We start from the raw sequence: 17,169 nt of genomic DNA on the forward strand, positions 1-17,169 counted from the left end.
AACAATTAATATATTTATATATGACATTATGCTTTTACAGATCGATATGCTATTCGCTATACATTTCATCTTCGTTTAATCTTCACAAACGTTTTTAAATGTGGCGGTAATTAATCATCATGGTTGTGTTGCGATGCTTGATATTATAGAGAATATTAGGAAAATATTGTCGATGTATGTAGCCTCAACCTCGAACACAACAACGCAAAGAGATATCTAAAACATGATGTCACGGTCTTTATCGCGGTTACATAATTTTATTTAAAACTCGGATCTTCAAATTACTGTGTAGGTAATATTGTTTGTTAGGGAATAATAAGGTTTGTAGCAATAAAACATGAGAAAGGGAAGGAGATTTTTTGTGTAGCCTATTGAGCACGGTAAGTAAGGTAAATGAAGCTTGCAAATTATGAGCAATTGAGCATTAAACATTAATAAACATATTATTAGGCTTTATGGTTTGGCTTTTTGGCTACTTTGATGGTATTTTGTAGCTAGTTGTCTTGTGTCACAATGCTAAGGAACAATATTAATCTATCTGTTGTTTTCTTTGCACATGTGATATGGACATATGGTTGCATGCTTAGGGAAGCATCAAGTCATGTGTGATGCAAGCATGCACATACTTTTCATGCACCAATAGTACAAATACTATACTATAGCATTGTATTCATATGTTGTCACAAAAAAGTGAAAAACCATGATCCATGATATTCCTTACTTGTGAATTAGGTTTTGAATAAATCTCCATTACAACATATATGATAATTAATTAATGACCAAGGACATGATATTCCTTACTTGTCTCCCTATAAGCTTAACTCAGTTATTACTTGTTAGAGATATTACATTATATATACAGTATTCAGAGTTCGAACTCCGAACATCTCATTTTTTCACCTTAAAGTGAAATTTCTACTCGGTAAACTATTTGACCCCAAAAAAGACACTGATTTAGTTATAATAGGTAAAAGCAAATATAATAGTTATAATAGGTATCAAGGCAGATTTGTCGTTGCTAAAACAGAGTGGTTTTCACCTGTTTGTGACGTGGAGATGGGTGAAGCCCAAGGGCTTCTGCAAGCTCTCAAATGGGTTCGAGATTTACAGTTGGAAGATGTTGATTTTGAACTTGATGCGCAAACTGTTGTTACTAAGTTGAGTAATCGGTCAATTTAGTCCCTAAACTATCACTCTCTCACCAACTTAATCCCTAAACTATTAAAAATAACTAAAAAGTCCCTAATCTATTTTTCATCCGTCAATTTAGTCTCTAAACTATCAATCTCTCACCAACTTAGTCCCTAAACTATTAAAAACAACTAAAAGGTCCATAATCTATTTTTCATCCGTCAATTTAGTCCCTAAACTATCACTCTCTCACCAACTTAGTCCCTAAACTATTAAAAACAATTAAAAGGTCCCTAATCTATTTTCCATCCGTCAATTTAGTCATCGGTTAACTTGTCTATAAAACCCTAAAATATTATCACCCTTTCTTTTTCCACGTGCTTCGACGAAAACAACCACCCTGCTCACCGCCAACCACTCCACTCTCCGGCAACAACCGTTTTGCTCGCAACGCAAATATAACCTCTAGTCGCCGAACTCAATTCATTCTTTCAGAATAATCATTTAGAACGAAAGAGATCTTTAGTATGAAAAAAGTGGAAATTGTTGGTTTCTTTTTTTTTTAACACAAAATATTTTTTTTATTCAACTTTTTGACTGTAAGATTAAAAAAAAAATGATATGATTCAACCGTTTTTGGTTTTATAGCTTGTTGTTTTGTCTGGTTTAATAATACTGCTTATCATAGTGAGTTTTATAGTCCCACCGGACCAGAAGCTTCTCAAGCTCAAGAATTTACTTTTCTTGTTAGAGACTACGCTAAAATCAGGTCTGTTTTTTGTTCTCACTTTTGTAAATTTGTAAGAGTTTGTGATTTTGTTTTATCCCTTTGAAGTTTATGCCGTGATCTCTTGTTTCTTGCGGGTCTGAGAGTTTTTTTATCCTTCTATTCCTTTTCTTCTGTTATTGTAAGGAATATTTTGGGGTGTGTTAGTGTGTATAATGATGACATAAAGGGTACAAAAGTACCATTATATGTAGTATGCTAACAAAGTCTTATTAAATTTCAAGCATTTGTATGGTGAATTATCTATGTTATTGGTAATACTAGTAGGAGCTAGCTTTTTTCATCCATGCTAGTGTGTTAAGAAGTGCCTTGGGATATTATAACAAGTTTGTTAGGAATCATAAAATGATGTTTATGAGGGACTAAATTGAAGGATGTGAATATAGTTTAGGGACCTTTTAGTTGTTTTTAATAGTTTAGGGACTAAGTTGGTGAGAGAGTGATAGTTTAGGGACTAAATTGACTGATTACTCTACTAAGTTTCATAGTAAAAAGGATGATGTATCTGAATTCGAGGAAGTCATCAAAGACTGTCAACGTTTGTACAACACTTTTTTCAAAAACTCAAAGGTCGAGTTTATCAGGAGACAAGCCAATGTGGTCGCTCATGTTTTAGCACGGGGAGCCCCATCCCTAGCTAGTTTCCGTGTTTTCACTGATACACTTATTTGTATTCATAACTTTATTATTAATGAAATGTTTTAAGCGCCTTTACGTCAAAAAAAGGTAAAAGCAAATATAATTTGTTTGCCATAATTTGACACCCGTGTTTAGTTACTTCAAATTTAGGGTTAATATATAGTTGCGTAAATTACTAACTACTATTGTTAGTTGAATAGTTAGTCTAGATTGTATGAGGTGTATTGGATCTAGTTGGTATATGATAGTAAGGGCGTGACTATGGTGCTTATCAAAAGGGCGTGACTATGGTGAAATAGGGAAGTATATAAATAAGTGACATACCATGCATATGTGTGTGCATCACATTCTTTTCCCAAGGGTTTTCACTATTTTTTTTTTCTTCATAATTCATTCTCTCAATTATATATGTGTGTTTCATCCTTTAATTAAGTATCAACATTCTGGATGGAGCCAAATTCAATCCAACAACAAAACAATTCATTCCAAAGTCACTAATCTAGAGTGACTGGATCCAATGGGGTCTCCAGGAACCTGGAGCAGGGGATTCAGACTATTTAGCTTTTAAAAAAAAAATCGCTTCGTCAAAAAATGCTTCAAAATGTCTATTATATATTATAGTCAGTAAATTTTATTTTTCTTTTTGAATGAGCAAATTTTATTGAAATCCACTTAAAATTAACACTAGTTTAAAAAACTAGGACATTTTTTTTAGGAGAATGCTAGTTATCACGAAAGAAATTCACCCGAATTTCTTCCGAACTGCATTCTGTCCAGCTACTTCTTTTTTACTTTTCCATCTATTTAATTAATTCCCATGAATTTTGGACTATGATTATTTTTCATTGGCCAATTTCCATTCGGGATGCTTTCGGGATACATTCCTTCACTATGTATAGCAATGCTTTTTTTAAAAAAAAATGATCCTATGGGTTAATTCACCCAAAAGCATGTTCTACCAAAATTAATAGTCTATATTTTTTCAAAAATAATTTAGAACGTTAGTGCTAAAAATAAGAAAACCTAAATGTCAGTATATCAATTTCCTAGCCGCCGCTCACACCTTTCAGTTCTTCTGCATGTTAGTTCTTCCTTCTTCTTCTTTCTCTGCCTTGAATTCTTCCTTCTTCTTTTATTGCCAACATCTTCTTAGCAATATGTGTTCTTCTCTGGATTCTTTCTACTGTGTTTTCTTCTTCTAATGGGTTCAAAGGTAAAATTTCAGGGGATTCAAAGTGCAAAATATATAAGAACATGTATACAATTTTTCCAAGTTGAGGGGGTTCACTTGAACCCCCTCACTACAACGTGGCAACGCCCCTGAGTGGACCATATCATATATGCGTCCTAAAGTTACACACTTACACCCAACCTGAGCAGGTCAGATGATCAAATTATACACTAACAACTTTAATTTACTAATTTACTTGATCCTTAAAGTATTTACAAATACATGTACAAGGTACACCACTCTTCTAAAGGAGCCAACTTCTTTACTTCTCCAATCATATTTATTAGACGTAATATGGGCATGTTTGTTTTAGATTTTTCACCAAAATTTTTCCCAAAAAATATCTTACTTGTGTTTGTTTCAGATTTTTTCAAAAATCATTTTTTTCATCAAAATGAGAATCTATTTTCAATAGCTTTTATCAAAAATTTTTTTTTTTTTTTTATCATTCATCATCCTTCACGGGTCTGATTATGGTGCATAACCCAAACTTATGCACCATGCATAAGTAATGAAAATTATTTAACGCACCCCCATTTACTCCATGCACCCCCATATGCTACCCCATTACTCGCGCACCCCTATTAACTCCGTGCGCCCTCCATATACTACCTCATTACTCGCACGCCCCCATTTGCTTAACGCACCCCCCCAATTTGTTTTCTTTTTCTCCTAGATTTCTTACGAGCCCCCCAGTTTTTTTTCATCCCCAAATTTCTAGCGCCCCCCCATTTCCAATTAAATATAACTTTTGTTTCTTTGAAGTACATATTATAAGAATCTATTTTCAATTAATTGTGTTGGATGATTATATAATCATATTTTAATTTAAAATTACATACTAAAACATGTACCGTAATTATGGTTTAATTTATTACAATTAACATAAATTATTATACGAAACCATTGATTTTTTGTTTTATTACAAAACCATTAGACAATTATTTTGGTTTCACATAGAAAACCATTAAAACCATTAAATCATACTTATGGTTTCAGTAATAATCAGTATTTAAAATCATTAAACCATTTAGTGTAAAACAATTTTACAATACAAATGGTTTCAGTGTATAACTATCTGAAACCATTTAACCAGCATAATGGTTTCCAGAATTTTTAAAACCATAAAAACACAATATTGGTTTCAGTAAACACATAAAACCATTTTACAATACAAATGGTTTCCAGAACAATATTGCATAATTAATATATATATATATATATATATATATATATATATATATATATATATATATATATATATATATATTTCTCTCACCTTAGTATTTATATAAGGGTTATGCTAACCGGTGCCCCCGGGGCACTGGTTAAGGAAACCAAAAAAGGAAAATTTTAAATTGAAAATAATACTTTTTAGACTTTCGAGGCGTTGACTGCACAAAGTTCAATGTCATATTACTATATTTGCTTCCTTAAACAGTGCCCCGGGGGCACTCTTTAGCATTTTCCTTTATATAAAACCATTTAACAATACTAATGATTTCAGTATATAATATCTTAAAACCATTTAACATACCAAATAGGATTAATATTAGTTTGTCTAGCTTTATCGTTCGGTTATTTGAGGGATGGGCGGATGTAAACCCGTCGATCCCCTTTTTAATCCAATTTTTTTATTAATTTTATTTGCGAAAGACAAACAACCGGTAAGCAAAGCACACGACCAACGTTCGGTCATTCGAGGGTTTAGCGGATGTAAACCCGCCGGTCCCATTTTAAATCCAAATTATTTAATTACAATTTGTTTTGTAGGTTTTTATCATTTTTTTGATTTTTTGGTTTAAATTAAACAAATTAAATAAATTAGATAATAAATAAATAAACAAATAATATCACAAGGGTGCATAAAGTAAGCAAGAGAGGTGCATGTAGCATGAAATAATACAGGCCCAACCCACAAGAGGGCCCAGCACAGCAACAAACAAAAAAAATAGTGGGATGATCTAGGCTGTTTGATTAATCAGACGACTCATGCTTGATCAGGAGGGTGGAAGCACTAAGGCTGCTTGATCAAGAATCAAAGGCTAAAATGGAATGGAGCGTGGAAGTAATGATGAGCGCACATGTAGGGGATTACCGTCCTGCCTTATGCACCCTCCGTAAGAAAAACATTCATGCATGATAACTTTTGTCATCCCCACCATCTTAAAAAAATAGATTTTAATAATGGTAAACAAACGGGAAATAGCTTTAGATTTTTTTCAAAATCTCTAAAAAAAAATGATTTTCTTCAAAATGATTTTTTTTTTTAAAAAAATCATTTTTTTTTAAATCTCAAACAAAGAGGCCCTATATGTGCCAAACAAAAAAAAAAAACTCCCCACTTACCATACATGAGCGGTTTCCAAAATGAGTGTATGTTATTATTCATCGTGAATTGTTCGTGATGTGCTTCGCAATATAAAGCATTTTCCATAAAAAAATTATACTTATTATTTTTTTTTTTATTCATATACTTATTTGTATTCTATGTGTAAAAATTAAAGGGTACGTTGAGTCAAATTGTATCAAAGTGGTTTGCTGTGAAAAAATATTACTAGTACGTTACTAATAAAATACACTTAATAGAAATATCTTGCACTATTTGCAAATATTTGATTATTTTTTGAAAATTTTATTCTACTTGTATTAGAGTAATATAGTACTATACGAACCGTTCTCCGGCGGCGAAGTAAAGAACAAAGAATAAAATGAATGAATAGAGCAACAAAACAAACAGTGTTGTAGTAGTTGTATTATTAGAGAGGGAGGAATTGATTTTGATTAGGTGGACCGCATTAGCTACTACTAATCAATTCAATTCAACATTGCAATTATTTGTAACTGAATCAATCAGAAGGGAAAGCATTCATCGGTTCCAAATAGAGAGGATGGGTCACGAACACTCCAAATTCTCCTCTTCGCCGGAAGATTCATCATCAGTACGGAAAGGATCTCGTCTTGCTCGTTTCAAAAACCGTCTTCACTTTCGCCGTAAAACTACTAACGCATCTCCTTCCACTCACAAACTTCTCTCCGCCGGTAATTTCACCGGTATCGCTCTCTTCGCCCTCCTCCGCGTAATTCTCTCTCTCTCTTTCTCTTCGCCTTTTTTGTTTTGTTTTGTAAATTAATCAATGAATAAAAAGAGTGGCGACTGGTTAATTGATTGTAGGCGGAGATGCAATTCAAGGATAAATGGATTGCGTGTCTTTCCCTTGGAGAACAAACTTTTCGTACCAAGTCTTCTCAACAGTTAGTTATCTTCACTTCACTTCACTTTATTACTGTATATGCTTCTTTCATTTTACTACTGTACTATTTTTTCATATTCATTCTTGTAGTATTGATTTTGTTTAATTATTGCTGCTGCTGCTGCAGAACAGATAAACCTGTTTGGAATTCTGTGAGTACTCTTATCTAAATTATTATTAGTAGTATATTCTAGATGTATACGTGTAGCACTGACATGACACTGACACATAGTTATATTAGACCACTTCTATTTTCGCAAATTATTATTGGTGTCTATGTGTCAGTTTCGTGCCCAGTGTCTGTTGGTTTGGTTCTTGAAAATGTTGGTGTAGTTGTCAAATATGTCAATTTCTTCTCACTCCTTTAATAAAAGATTGTTAATCAAGTGCAAGTGTGCAACCAAATTGTAACATATACCATCCACCTATCAGATGTACATGAACATAGATTGCAGTTTTTTGTTTTTTTTTTTTATAAGTCTCGGTATCCGGCACAAGTCAAGGATTGACTAATCCGAGATACACCAATCCCACCGTCCACTATTTTCTCAAATTATTATTGGTGCCTATGTGTCAGTTTCGTGTTCAATGTCTGTCTCTTTGCTTTATTTTGTGTTAGCTGAGATAGCTCTTATTTATTTTCTTTACTCTATCATTTATGAGCTGATGTTCTGCTGAATAAGACAATATTTCTTTTGTGTGACTGATATTTTCTTCTGTAGGAAAAGAAACTTCTTTTGGAACAGAACGGGCCTCATATTGCAAGAGTTTCTGTCTTTGAGGTGTGTAATAAAAATTAACGTTACTTTTTCATTGGTTATACATTACCCTCTAGTAAGCATATGTTTTTCTTCAGGGTGGGGGGTAGTGCAACATCATTTTTGTGACACTTAAAAGGAATTGCTACCCTTCTAATAACATAAAATAAAGCTTGAAATCCTTAGTTGGGCTGCTGCCTTTTCTTGGTATGTTTCTAATGCATTTCAAGCTTGAATTAGTACCATGATTTTTGTTTAAGTAGAAGTAAAATGGAGTACATGAAAGGAGTGAAAGTTCTGTCACAGAAATACTAACATAGAGGTGAAAATCGGGGAACATGCCTTAGCATAAGTCTCATGGATGAAGTAATACAGATCCATCATACAAAATGGCAATGAGATTGTTAGGATCCTTTCTTTGAGCAAGAAATAATTCCTAGAATATTGTAAAAACAGATTCAAATGAATAAAGATTGAAAGCAAATGAAGGATTTCATATTGCACACAAGGCTACCCCAAAGAAGCACTATCCTTTCACACTAGATAATTCTCTAGTCACAAAATTTTATTATTCAAAGCTATCATTCAACTCTACTAATTGTGGGCTGTTTAAAGACTTTTTTTTTGTTGGTATATTAACCCTCTGGTTTCCAGGCAAGGGGGGTCCAATAATACAGAGTTTGGCCTCAAAGTAAAGTCTAGCCAAGAATTGTTTCCACCAGGAATCGAACTCGGATTTTCCCGAACGATTCGTCCTAGGGGGAGCTCATTAACCACTTGAGCCCAATGTCTTTCTAAGAATAACTAAAATAACACTTTTAACAACCATCTACAAATTTATCAACTTACTAACTTTTACTAATTAACTCTTAACTACACTAATTAACCTATGGTCTATATCCTAAAAGGGATAGAAGGTGGTGTTAGCCATAGGATCCATGTAGGATAGATGAAATGGAGGAATGTTTTAGGTGTAGTTTGTGATAAAAAAAAAAAGCACCTCTCAAGTGTGTAAGGAGCTGAATGCTGGGCAGTAAAATGTCAACAGTGAAATAAGATTAAGTGTTGCTGAGGTGAGAATGCTATGTTGGATAAGGTTCATACAAAACAAGATAGAATCAGGAATAGAGTAGGGAAAAAGTGTGGGAAGCTCCTATTATAGCAAAGATGGAAAAATGCCATAGGTGGTGTTTGGACAGATCACGTGGATGACAGGTTGTTAGTTAGAGATAGAGAAGATCAAGGAAAACAATAAATAAATCGAATGAGAATGGTTGAGTTAAATGATCTATCTTTACTCTTTAGATATGAATCTTGACATCTTTATAGCATTGTTTGATAATATATAACCGACTTCACCTGATGAAAAAACTTTAATTGTTGTTTATTGTTTTATGTGAAAGAAAAAAACTGCATATAGTATACAAACCAATACTGTTATAACTTTGGTTTGCTGACCCCACTCAGTGGGATAAGGCTTGGTTGTTGCTGTTGTTGTTATAACTTTGGGTCCCTTGTCCCCAAACGCTGCATCTAAGTTTGCTTTTTTTTCCTCGTGCAGACCAACAAACTGTCCAGCAATACTCTTGTTGGATACTGTGAGATTGATCTGCTTGAATTTCTGACCCAGGTAAGGACACTTTGTTTGTTGTTCTTTTTAAGAAATCATAGACGTTAGACTTGTTAATTTATCAGCTTCTTCTGTGCCCTTTCAGAATTATTCATTTTACACACTTTCACTATGAATGATATGATGGTGCAGGATTCTGATTCTGACATTGAAACATTCAACCTTTTAGATCCATCAGTTCCTGGAAAAGTGGTTGGCAACATTTCCATTTCATGCTCTGTAGAGGTATACAGTAGACTAATACAATACAATTCTATTGTTGTTAGTGTATGATCAAGTTTTCTAACAATTCTAAGTGGAAATTAACAGGATCCAATTGAAACAGAAAAGGGCTTTGTTAGACGTATTTTATCCATCGTGGTAAGTTTGATCTTCCTCTACTTTATAATAACTCATGCTTATTGCAAGATTAAATCGAAGACTTATGAGGGTAGCACAGGAAGTGATGATATATAGTCCCATCCCTCTACATTAGGATGTTGGTGTTAAACCAAAATTGCACCATGGAGTGTTGCTGAGTTTATTCATGCTGTCTCCTTTCTTTATTCATCCCTCAACATAGAAATACATTTGAAATACTTGATCTTATTCAGCACCATCTAGTATTTATCAAACTGGATGATTTATGCTTTATGCAGGACTACAATGAAGATGGGATGCTTTCATTTTCTGAATTTTCTGATCTGATTGATGCTTTTGGCAATCAATTAGCAACAAGCAAGGTTCAAAGTTCAAACTACTCTGCATATTATACAATGCTGTTACTTTTTTGTTTTGGATTATTTTCTTGCTAACTTATCATCAGTGTGCTTCTATACCTGGACATTTATCATCAGTGTGCTTCTATACCTGGATATGGATTTGGACTTTGATTCATATTTTTTTTATTATCTTCTAATTTCAGATATTATGGCTTATATAAACTAATAAAATTTGAATGTCAGAATATTGAATTTGGACAGTGGAAATTAACTTTTTTGGTCATATCAAAGTCCAAATCTTCACTACAGAAGGTCCAGGGCTTAAGGTTCAAATAATGAATCTTTGCCTTGCAAATCCTAAAATGAATTTACAATATAATATTTAGTTTTGTATATACGAATTATACTGTTTCAGCAATACAATTCTTTTTCCATAGAAAGAGGAGCTGTTCAAAGCAGCTGACAAGAATGGAGATGGTGTTGTGAGCATGGATGAACTGGCTTCCCTGCTTGCTTTTCAACAAGAAAAGTAATGATCCATCTAGAATACACGAGACTAAAATATTTGGTTTTGTATGTGTGTTGTTGTCTTTTGCTAGCAGTAGAGATATATTTACCGCTTATTATAAATTTTCCAAGTGATGTTTGTTTACATTTGATTGATTCTTATACGGTTAGCTTGCTTTTGGTGTAGCAGGGAACCACTGTTGAATTGCTGCCCGGTTTGTGGTGAGGTTCTTCAGATTTCTGACCAGTTGAACAGTATGATCCACTTAACTCTTTGTTTTGACGAAGGGACCGGAAACCAGGTGATGGCTGGAGGATTCTTGACAGATAAGCAGGCTTCATATGGGTACAGTTTTTGCAATTTGCTACTAATTTAAGCCTTAAGAGACAGGAGAGCATGATCTTTTTACCTAACGGATTATATAACAGTATTTTAGGGTTTAGGATTGTATACCTGGAGTGGATATGGGTACATTCTTTGCAATTTGCTAACTTATCATCAGTGTGCTTCTATACCTGGATATGGATTATATAACATGATATTTTTACCTAAGAGATTATATATACAAAGTAGTTGATTTATATATATGGATTACTGTTATGTATTTATGGTTCGTATATCATGAGATAATAAAAATCACTTGTTTATTTTTCGGTTTATATAGCTGGTTCTTCAAACTGAGTGAATGGGCCCATGTCTCATCCTATGATGTTGGTATTCGATCTGGATCAAGTTCTTCCCATATTCTGGTATGTCATATTTCTTTCCATACCAATTTCCTCTTTCTTTTATTTAAAAAATCTGAAGACATTCATATCATACATCATACATGGATGTATGTTTCAAGTTATATCAGGATAATACCTCTCTGAAATTCTTTCTATCCAATGCTGATAACTGAGTTTGTGAATCACATTCACTATAATTAGAAAATGTCTACCAAGTACATGTATCACTCCTGCCGGTAGCCTTTTCATGTGATTATAAGTATCAAAATTTGTTGTGCATACCTTTTTTGAAGTCTCAAGAATTCGAATGTATTGGTTCAACAACTTCATAAAAGTAGAGAACTAGAAATATCTTTAAGATAATTTGCAATATTTAATTCATCATACTTTTGGCTTCAGGTATATGATCGGAAGTCTCAAAGGCTCGTCGAAGAACAAATTGACAAAAAGATTGTTTTGTCAATGAGAGCTATTTATCAGTCAAAAATAGGTCTTGGTCTAATGGACATAGGTATGTGTTGTTTAGTTCCTTCTCTCTTTAACTAGTTGAAAGAAATTGTAGGCTAAATGTATATGTAACTTCACAAGTCACTGCTCTTTGTTATGTCCTTGTGACACAGGATTGCTGACGTGTTGTCAGCAGAATTGTTGCTATAAAGTTTTTACGGGCTAAAACATTCTGTGCATATATTACATCTTGTTGACATTTATTTAACCCGATTTGGTGCTTTTTTAGTAGATTACTATTGATAAAGAAAAATATCGGGATTTGATGTCAATATGAGATACAAATTGAACTTGAAAAATAATTTCCATCGGCGTTGAGTTAGTCATTTGCTTTGCTTTGGTGAACCTCCTGTACGCAGGGGTGAAGGAGCTCCTGCAAAACATTTCTGAAAAGCAGGGAGCAAAAATGGATTCACTTGAATCGGCTGCTGATATACCAAAATTCATTGAATCTTATAAGGTATGGCAATGTTTCTTTTAGTTCTTTCTGGATAGCATAATTTGATTTGACAAGTCGCAGATCAATGCAATTCTTGGTTATGTTATATGTGGTGCCCTTTGTTCAGTGTTTGGTTTCTTTTGGAGTATTGCTTTTCATCTTGTGCATTTTAGCCATCTATCTCTCCTAATAATATATCTTTCTTTTCTTTTTAATAAAAAGTGCACGTTCTATGTGTGCTAAACGGACATCCTGAACAACTACTTTGTTTCACTTTCACAAATTGGCTATCTTTTCTTTTATGATTGTTACTGTATTTTAAAACTGAAGGATAATGCTTTCATTCAACATTCAGCATACTCAAGTTAAGATAAGCAAGTATTATTGTCCCGGCCAAAATACAATGTCCATGCCTGACATTTATTACTGGCAAACTGGAAAAGTTAAAGGACGAGAATCTAATGGCTATGTACACCACAATTGGTAATACAATAGGAAATGACAATCATATATGGTGCAAAAGATATGTGCGCATACAACTATATATTAAGACTACTTAACAATGGCATTATATATGTGTATATATGTGCGCCCGCGTGTGTGTTGAAACAGTTTTAAGGCATAGAAGAATGCTATTTTTTTCTGCCACATTTATTTCCATTTTCACCTGGTTCTTTATGTGCTGTATTTGTATGCCTATAGTTACATCCATCTTATAAAGTGAATATTGTCTTGTAGGGTCAAATCAATTTGGCAGAAGTGAAGTATCCACTGGAACACTTTAAGGTGGGTTAAAACTGTAGTTTGAAGTTATGTGTTATTGATGCACAATTGCTTCTGAACACTTTTTTTATCTTATTAGTTATTTAAAGATGGGTTGCCGGTTCAATTTGATAATGTGTAAAAATTAAAATAATGGTGCATCATATGCATATGGTCTTATGACTTAATTTAATAATTACTATTTTGTGTGAAATATTTTTAAACAACATTAACTTTCCTCCTGTGTTTTCATAAGCTAGGCACTGCTTACTGATCTAACAACATATTTCATTTAGTCGCTGTCTATGCTTGAAAAATATTCTGATACCTTTATTCTGGCCATATACAAACAGTCTTCTTATTAATGACTTTCATTCTGGCTATGTTTCTTTTCTTTTTTAAAATTTCAATATAGCACCATTTGTATGATCTACTTCAGTTGTTTTTTATTTTGCCTTTTAGCCAATGTGGTTTTGTGGGACCTTCAAATTCTCCTACTTTTTTCACCGATCTATACAAAGAACTAAAATAATTTGTTTTTCATTGAGCTTGCTAGATACATTTTGTCTGAACAAGAAGTTGGAACGAAATTGAACAAAATATGACCAATTATCAAACTGAAAATCATTTAGACTTCATAATGGCAGTAACTATCTTGTTATATGACACCTATCTTGAATAATGTTCTGGGCAGACATTCAATGAATTTTTCATTAGAGAGTTAAAGCCTGGTTCAAGACCAATTGCTTCTGCTGAACATGACAACATTGCTGTATGTGGTGCTGATTGTCGTCTAATGGCATTTAAATCAGTTGATGATAGTTCAAGATTTTGGATTAAGGTATTTCTTTTACATCTCTTGCACGTGGGAGGTTTCCTGTCTCAAGAATGCATTTTCTTTTTAATATTTGGGTAGATGTTTGTCGTTTGAGAATATGCACTTAAGACTTGGACAGTTATCAGTCAGAACTAGAAGTCGGAAATGAGTGTTTTCAGTTCAGTTGACCTGCATGTCTAGCCTGTAAATTAGGACAGAGGTATTGAGTAGGGATTGGTTTTTGCTTATATGAGATTATAATCCGTTCTGTTTTTTCTTAAATGAAATTATTTAGTTGCTTAAACAATTTTTAATGATGAAAAGACCCAACTGTTTAATGTTTTGTCACCTTGTTTATCAGTACAAGGAAAATCATACTATCATAGATATTGGGATATTTCTATTTATTTCTCTTTATTATTAATCTTTTATATTCATTTATGTGTTCAAAATGAAATTCTAATGGGATTGTTATTTCTTGCTTTCAGGGTCGAAAGTTTTCAGTTCAAGGCCTTCTGGGGAAAGAAATGTGTTCCAGTGCTTTTGCTGATGGAACACTTGTGATTTTCCGTCTGGCACCACAGGTGTTTGTTGCTTTCTTTCATTGCCTCTTTAATTTTATGTTCATTTGATTGCGAATTTTGATTTGAACGTTTATTTATTGCAGGATTATCACCGTTTCCATTTGCCAGTATCCGGAACTGTTGAGCAATTTGTTAATATCCCCGGATGCCTGTTTACTGTATGTGAAATAAAACTTTGGGAAAATGAAACTTTATGTCGTTGTGTTAATTATCATTTGCAACTTTTTCTGATGTGTTCTATTTCTCTTAGGTCAATCCCATTGCTGTAAATAGCAAGTACTGTAATGTCTTCACAGAGAATAAGCGAGTTGTTTCAATAATTTCAACTGTAGATTTTGGAAAGGTTTGTGATTGCAACTAATTTGTGTGTGATGCATGAATTTATAATGCTATCCTGCTGAAGTTTTTCTGTATGAATTTATTAGAATATATGAATTTCGTGATAACACCTATCAAAAACTTCACTGAACCTTTCGGCAATTGCAAATCATATTATAGTTTTAAGAATGCTACGATTTGCTTAATTTATGAATTTAATGCTTTTCTTCTTCAAATTTGTTATGTCACCACCATTGACATGATTGTAAAAGGGAAATTTTGCTCACAAGATACAACTATTTTATTTCTTTGTTTAAGTTTATAAATGGCTTTCCCTTTTGCATTTTATACTTAATGTACTCCTATAGTCTAGTCCCATATTTTTGAACTTCTACCTGGTCTTGTTCTTATTCTCTTGCATTCTTGCTATTATTTTTTATGGCTTGTTACATTTGTGAAAAGTTTTTACAGAACACTCTATAAGTTCCCTGGCTCCACTACAGTTGCATCTTATCGCTGCAGACCTATATGTTACATGTATCTTAGAGAGTTACCTATGATTTGTGTTCAGGTGGCATTTGTTGCAATAGGAGCTACAATGGTTGGTAGCATTAATTTCACAAAGAAAAAGGGCGACTATGTCAAGAAGGGAGATGAGGTTTGGAATCCGACCAGTTATAGTAAACTACTATTTTTCCAATCTTCGTCATTGTTCTTGTTTCTAATAAACATATATGTTTTCTTTAATTGACAGTTTGGATATTTCTCTTTTGGTGGAAGCACTGTAATTTGTGTTTTTGAAAAGGTTGGTATTATACTTGATTATACAGCCTGTCTTTTATCTTTTCGGTTAATTAATTCTTGTTTGAAATCAATTTAGTTGATATGGTTCTGATTTCTTATTGTACTGACCTAGATTTATACTTTCCTTCCTCTTATTGTATGTATTATGCAGGATTCAATTGCAATTGATGAAGACCTGCTATCAAATAGCACCAGATCACTGGAGACTTTGGTTACTGTGGGGATGAGATTGGGTGTCTCCACCAGGAAATTGTCTTGACAGCTAAGATTGGGTTCACTAACTTAGAAATGTTAATAGTGTTCTGTACTGTGTAGTTGTATAATGTGAATCATGGCACCGTTGGTTATTGAATTCAGATGTTTCCCCCAATTTGTAAACTTTTTAATCACATTTGATGTACTTTCTCCGACGTTAAATATAAACAAAAGTTAAAATTTGTTTAGTTGAAACTTGGACAAAATACACATTGACTTTTAGTTGCCTCCATTTGTCATCGGTTTTATCGGTACGGAAAAGTTGGGACTTTGAAATCTCTTAATTTTTGTTTTTTTCTGAAACGAGTTATGAAAAAACCGGCAGGACTGGAAACCAAAAAACCAAACAATATACCCAAAAGAGTAGACTACATCCTAATAATATAATCCATTATATCAACACACCATTTATAAAAATGAACACCGATCTCCATTTGTCATACCTAAAAACTATTTTTAGAACAACACTTGGTTTGTTCCACCACTTTTTCTTCGTCACTGAAAATGTACACTTAGTTACCAGTAGATTCATCCAACACATACCAAATTACCAACTAGCCACGTCTTTTGTTTTACTGTAAAAAGTGTTCATAAACATAACTAGATAGTGTCTTTGTTCTTCCACCTTCTTCAACTTCCATCGATGGAAGCTACCTGCCCTCTTGCCATTTTGCAGTTTAATTGTAAAGCTTATGCTTTACAGTACATTGATGTTTTTTAAGAGGCCTTTAAATTTTCAATTTTGCTATGAATTCTGATCAAGTATATTTTCTTTTGGTTCATTGCATTCACCCTCCATTCCATTGCCACACTGACTATATCTTCAATCAAATCCTTAATACCTGAAAAATGTGAATACACCCCTTTTGTGTTTGGTTTATTTTAATTAAAATTAATATTAGTAATATTAATTTTTGTTAACATAACAAGAAAATTTGTTTAGCTGAGAGAGATGAGAAGAAGAAAGTGGTAGTGGTGGTGGTTTGTGTGTGTGAAGTATAGGGTTTATGAGTTTTGGGCTTGATTTTATAGTGTTTAGGGTTTAGAGAGAGAGATTTTCCTAACTAGAAAATAAAAGGTTAAGGGTTTGTAGTTTTGGGTTTGAAGTTTGGAAATTGGGGTTACATGTTTAGGGTTTGGTCTACATGGTCTAAAAGTAGCTATTTACATCTTGGTTCTTCTTGATATTAGTTTTAGTGTTTGAAAAAATAACACATTTTTATGATGCTATCTGCATTATACTAACTTCAAAAGCAAAAATTCCATAACTGTAATCAGATTTTCTACCCAAAATAGTCCTAGTTTATGCATGGAAC

The 17,169-nt window shown here is 33.2% G+C and overlaps 1 protein-coding gene across 3 annotated transcripts; it reads left to right on the plus strand.

Annotated features, from left to right (window-relative positions):
• Positions 1–6,391: 6,391 nt before the first annotated feature.
• LOC123910649 (phosphatidylserine decarboxylase proenzyme 2-like) lies at positions 6,392–16,048 on the plus strand. 3 transcript variants are annotated; one of them, XM_045961818.1, is made up of 21 exons: positions 6,392–6,868; positions 6,964–7,043; positions 7,170–7,194; positions 7,765–7,824; positions 9,362–9,430; positions 9,563–9,655; positions 9,740–9,790; positions 10,069–10,152; positions 10,569–10,660; positions 10,829–10,984; positions 11,304–11,388; positions 11,767–11,878; positions 12,234–12,334; positions 13,052–13,099; positions 13,770–13,916; positions 14,381–14,476; positions 14,560–14,634; positions 14,727–14,819; positions 15,366–15,452; positions 15,549–15,599; positions 15,750–16,048. In XM_045961818.1, exons 1-21 carry the CDS (start codon positions 6,680–6,682, stop codon positions 15,855–15,857), a joined length of 1,902 nt encoding a protein of 633 aa, XP_045817774.1. In that variant the 5' UTR covers positions 6,392–6,679; the 3' UTR covers positions 15,858–16,048. The 3 variants fall into 3 exon arrangements, with proteins under 3 accessions (XP_045817774.1, XP_045817773.1, XP_045817772.1); XM_045961817.1 differs by having other exon boundaries at positions 6,410–6,868; positions 10,826–10,984; XM_045961816.1 differs by having other exon boundaries at positions 6,476–6,868; positions 6,964–7,194.
• The last annotated feature ends 1,121 nt before the right edge of the window (positions 16,049–17,169 follow it).

The sequence above is a fragment of the Trifolium pratense genome, linkage group LG2 (genome assembly GCF_020283565.1).
Source record: "Trifolium pratense cultivar HEN17-A07 linkage group LG2, ARS_RC_1.1, whole genome shotgun sequence".
Lineage (NCBI taxonomy): Eukaryota > Viridiplantae > Streptophyta > Magnoliopsida > Fabales > Fabaceae > Trifolium > Trifolium pratense.

Coding starts and splice junctions, on each gene's coding strand:
- LOC123910649 (XM_045961816.1), top strand. CDS start 6,680: ATGGGTCACGAACACTCCAAATTCTCCTCTTCGCCGGAAGATTCATCA. Junction 9,656..9,739: donor CCATTTCATGCTCTGTAGAG/GTATACAGTAGA, acceptor GGAAATTAACAG/GATCCAATTGAAACAGAAAA. Junction 10,661..10,828: donor CTTGCTTTTCAACAAGAAAA/GTAATGATCCAT, acceptor TTGGTGTAGCAG/GGAACCACTGTTGAATTGCT.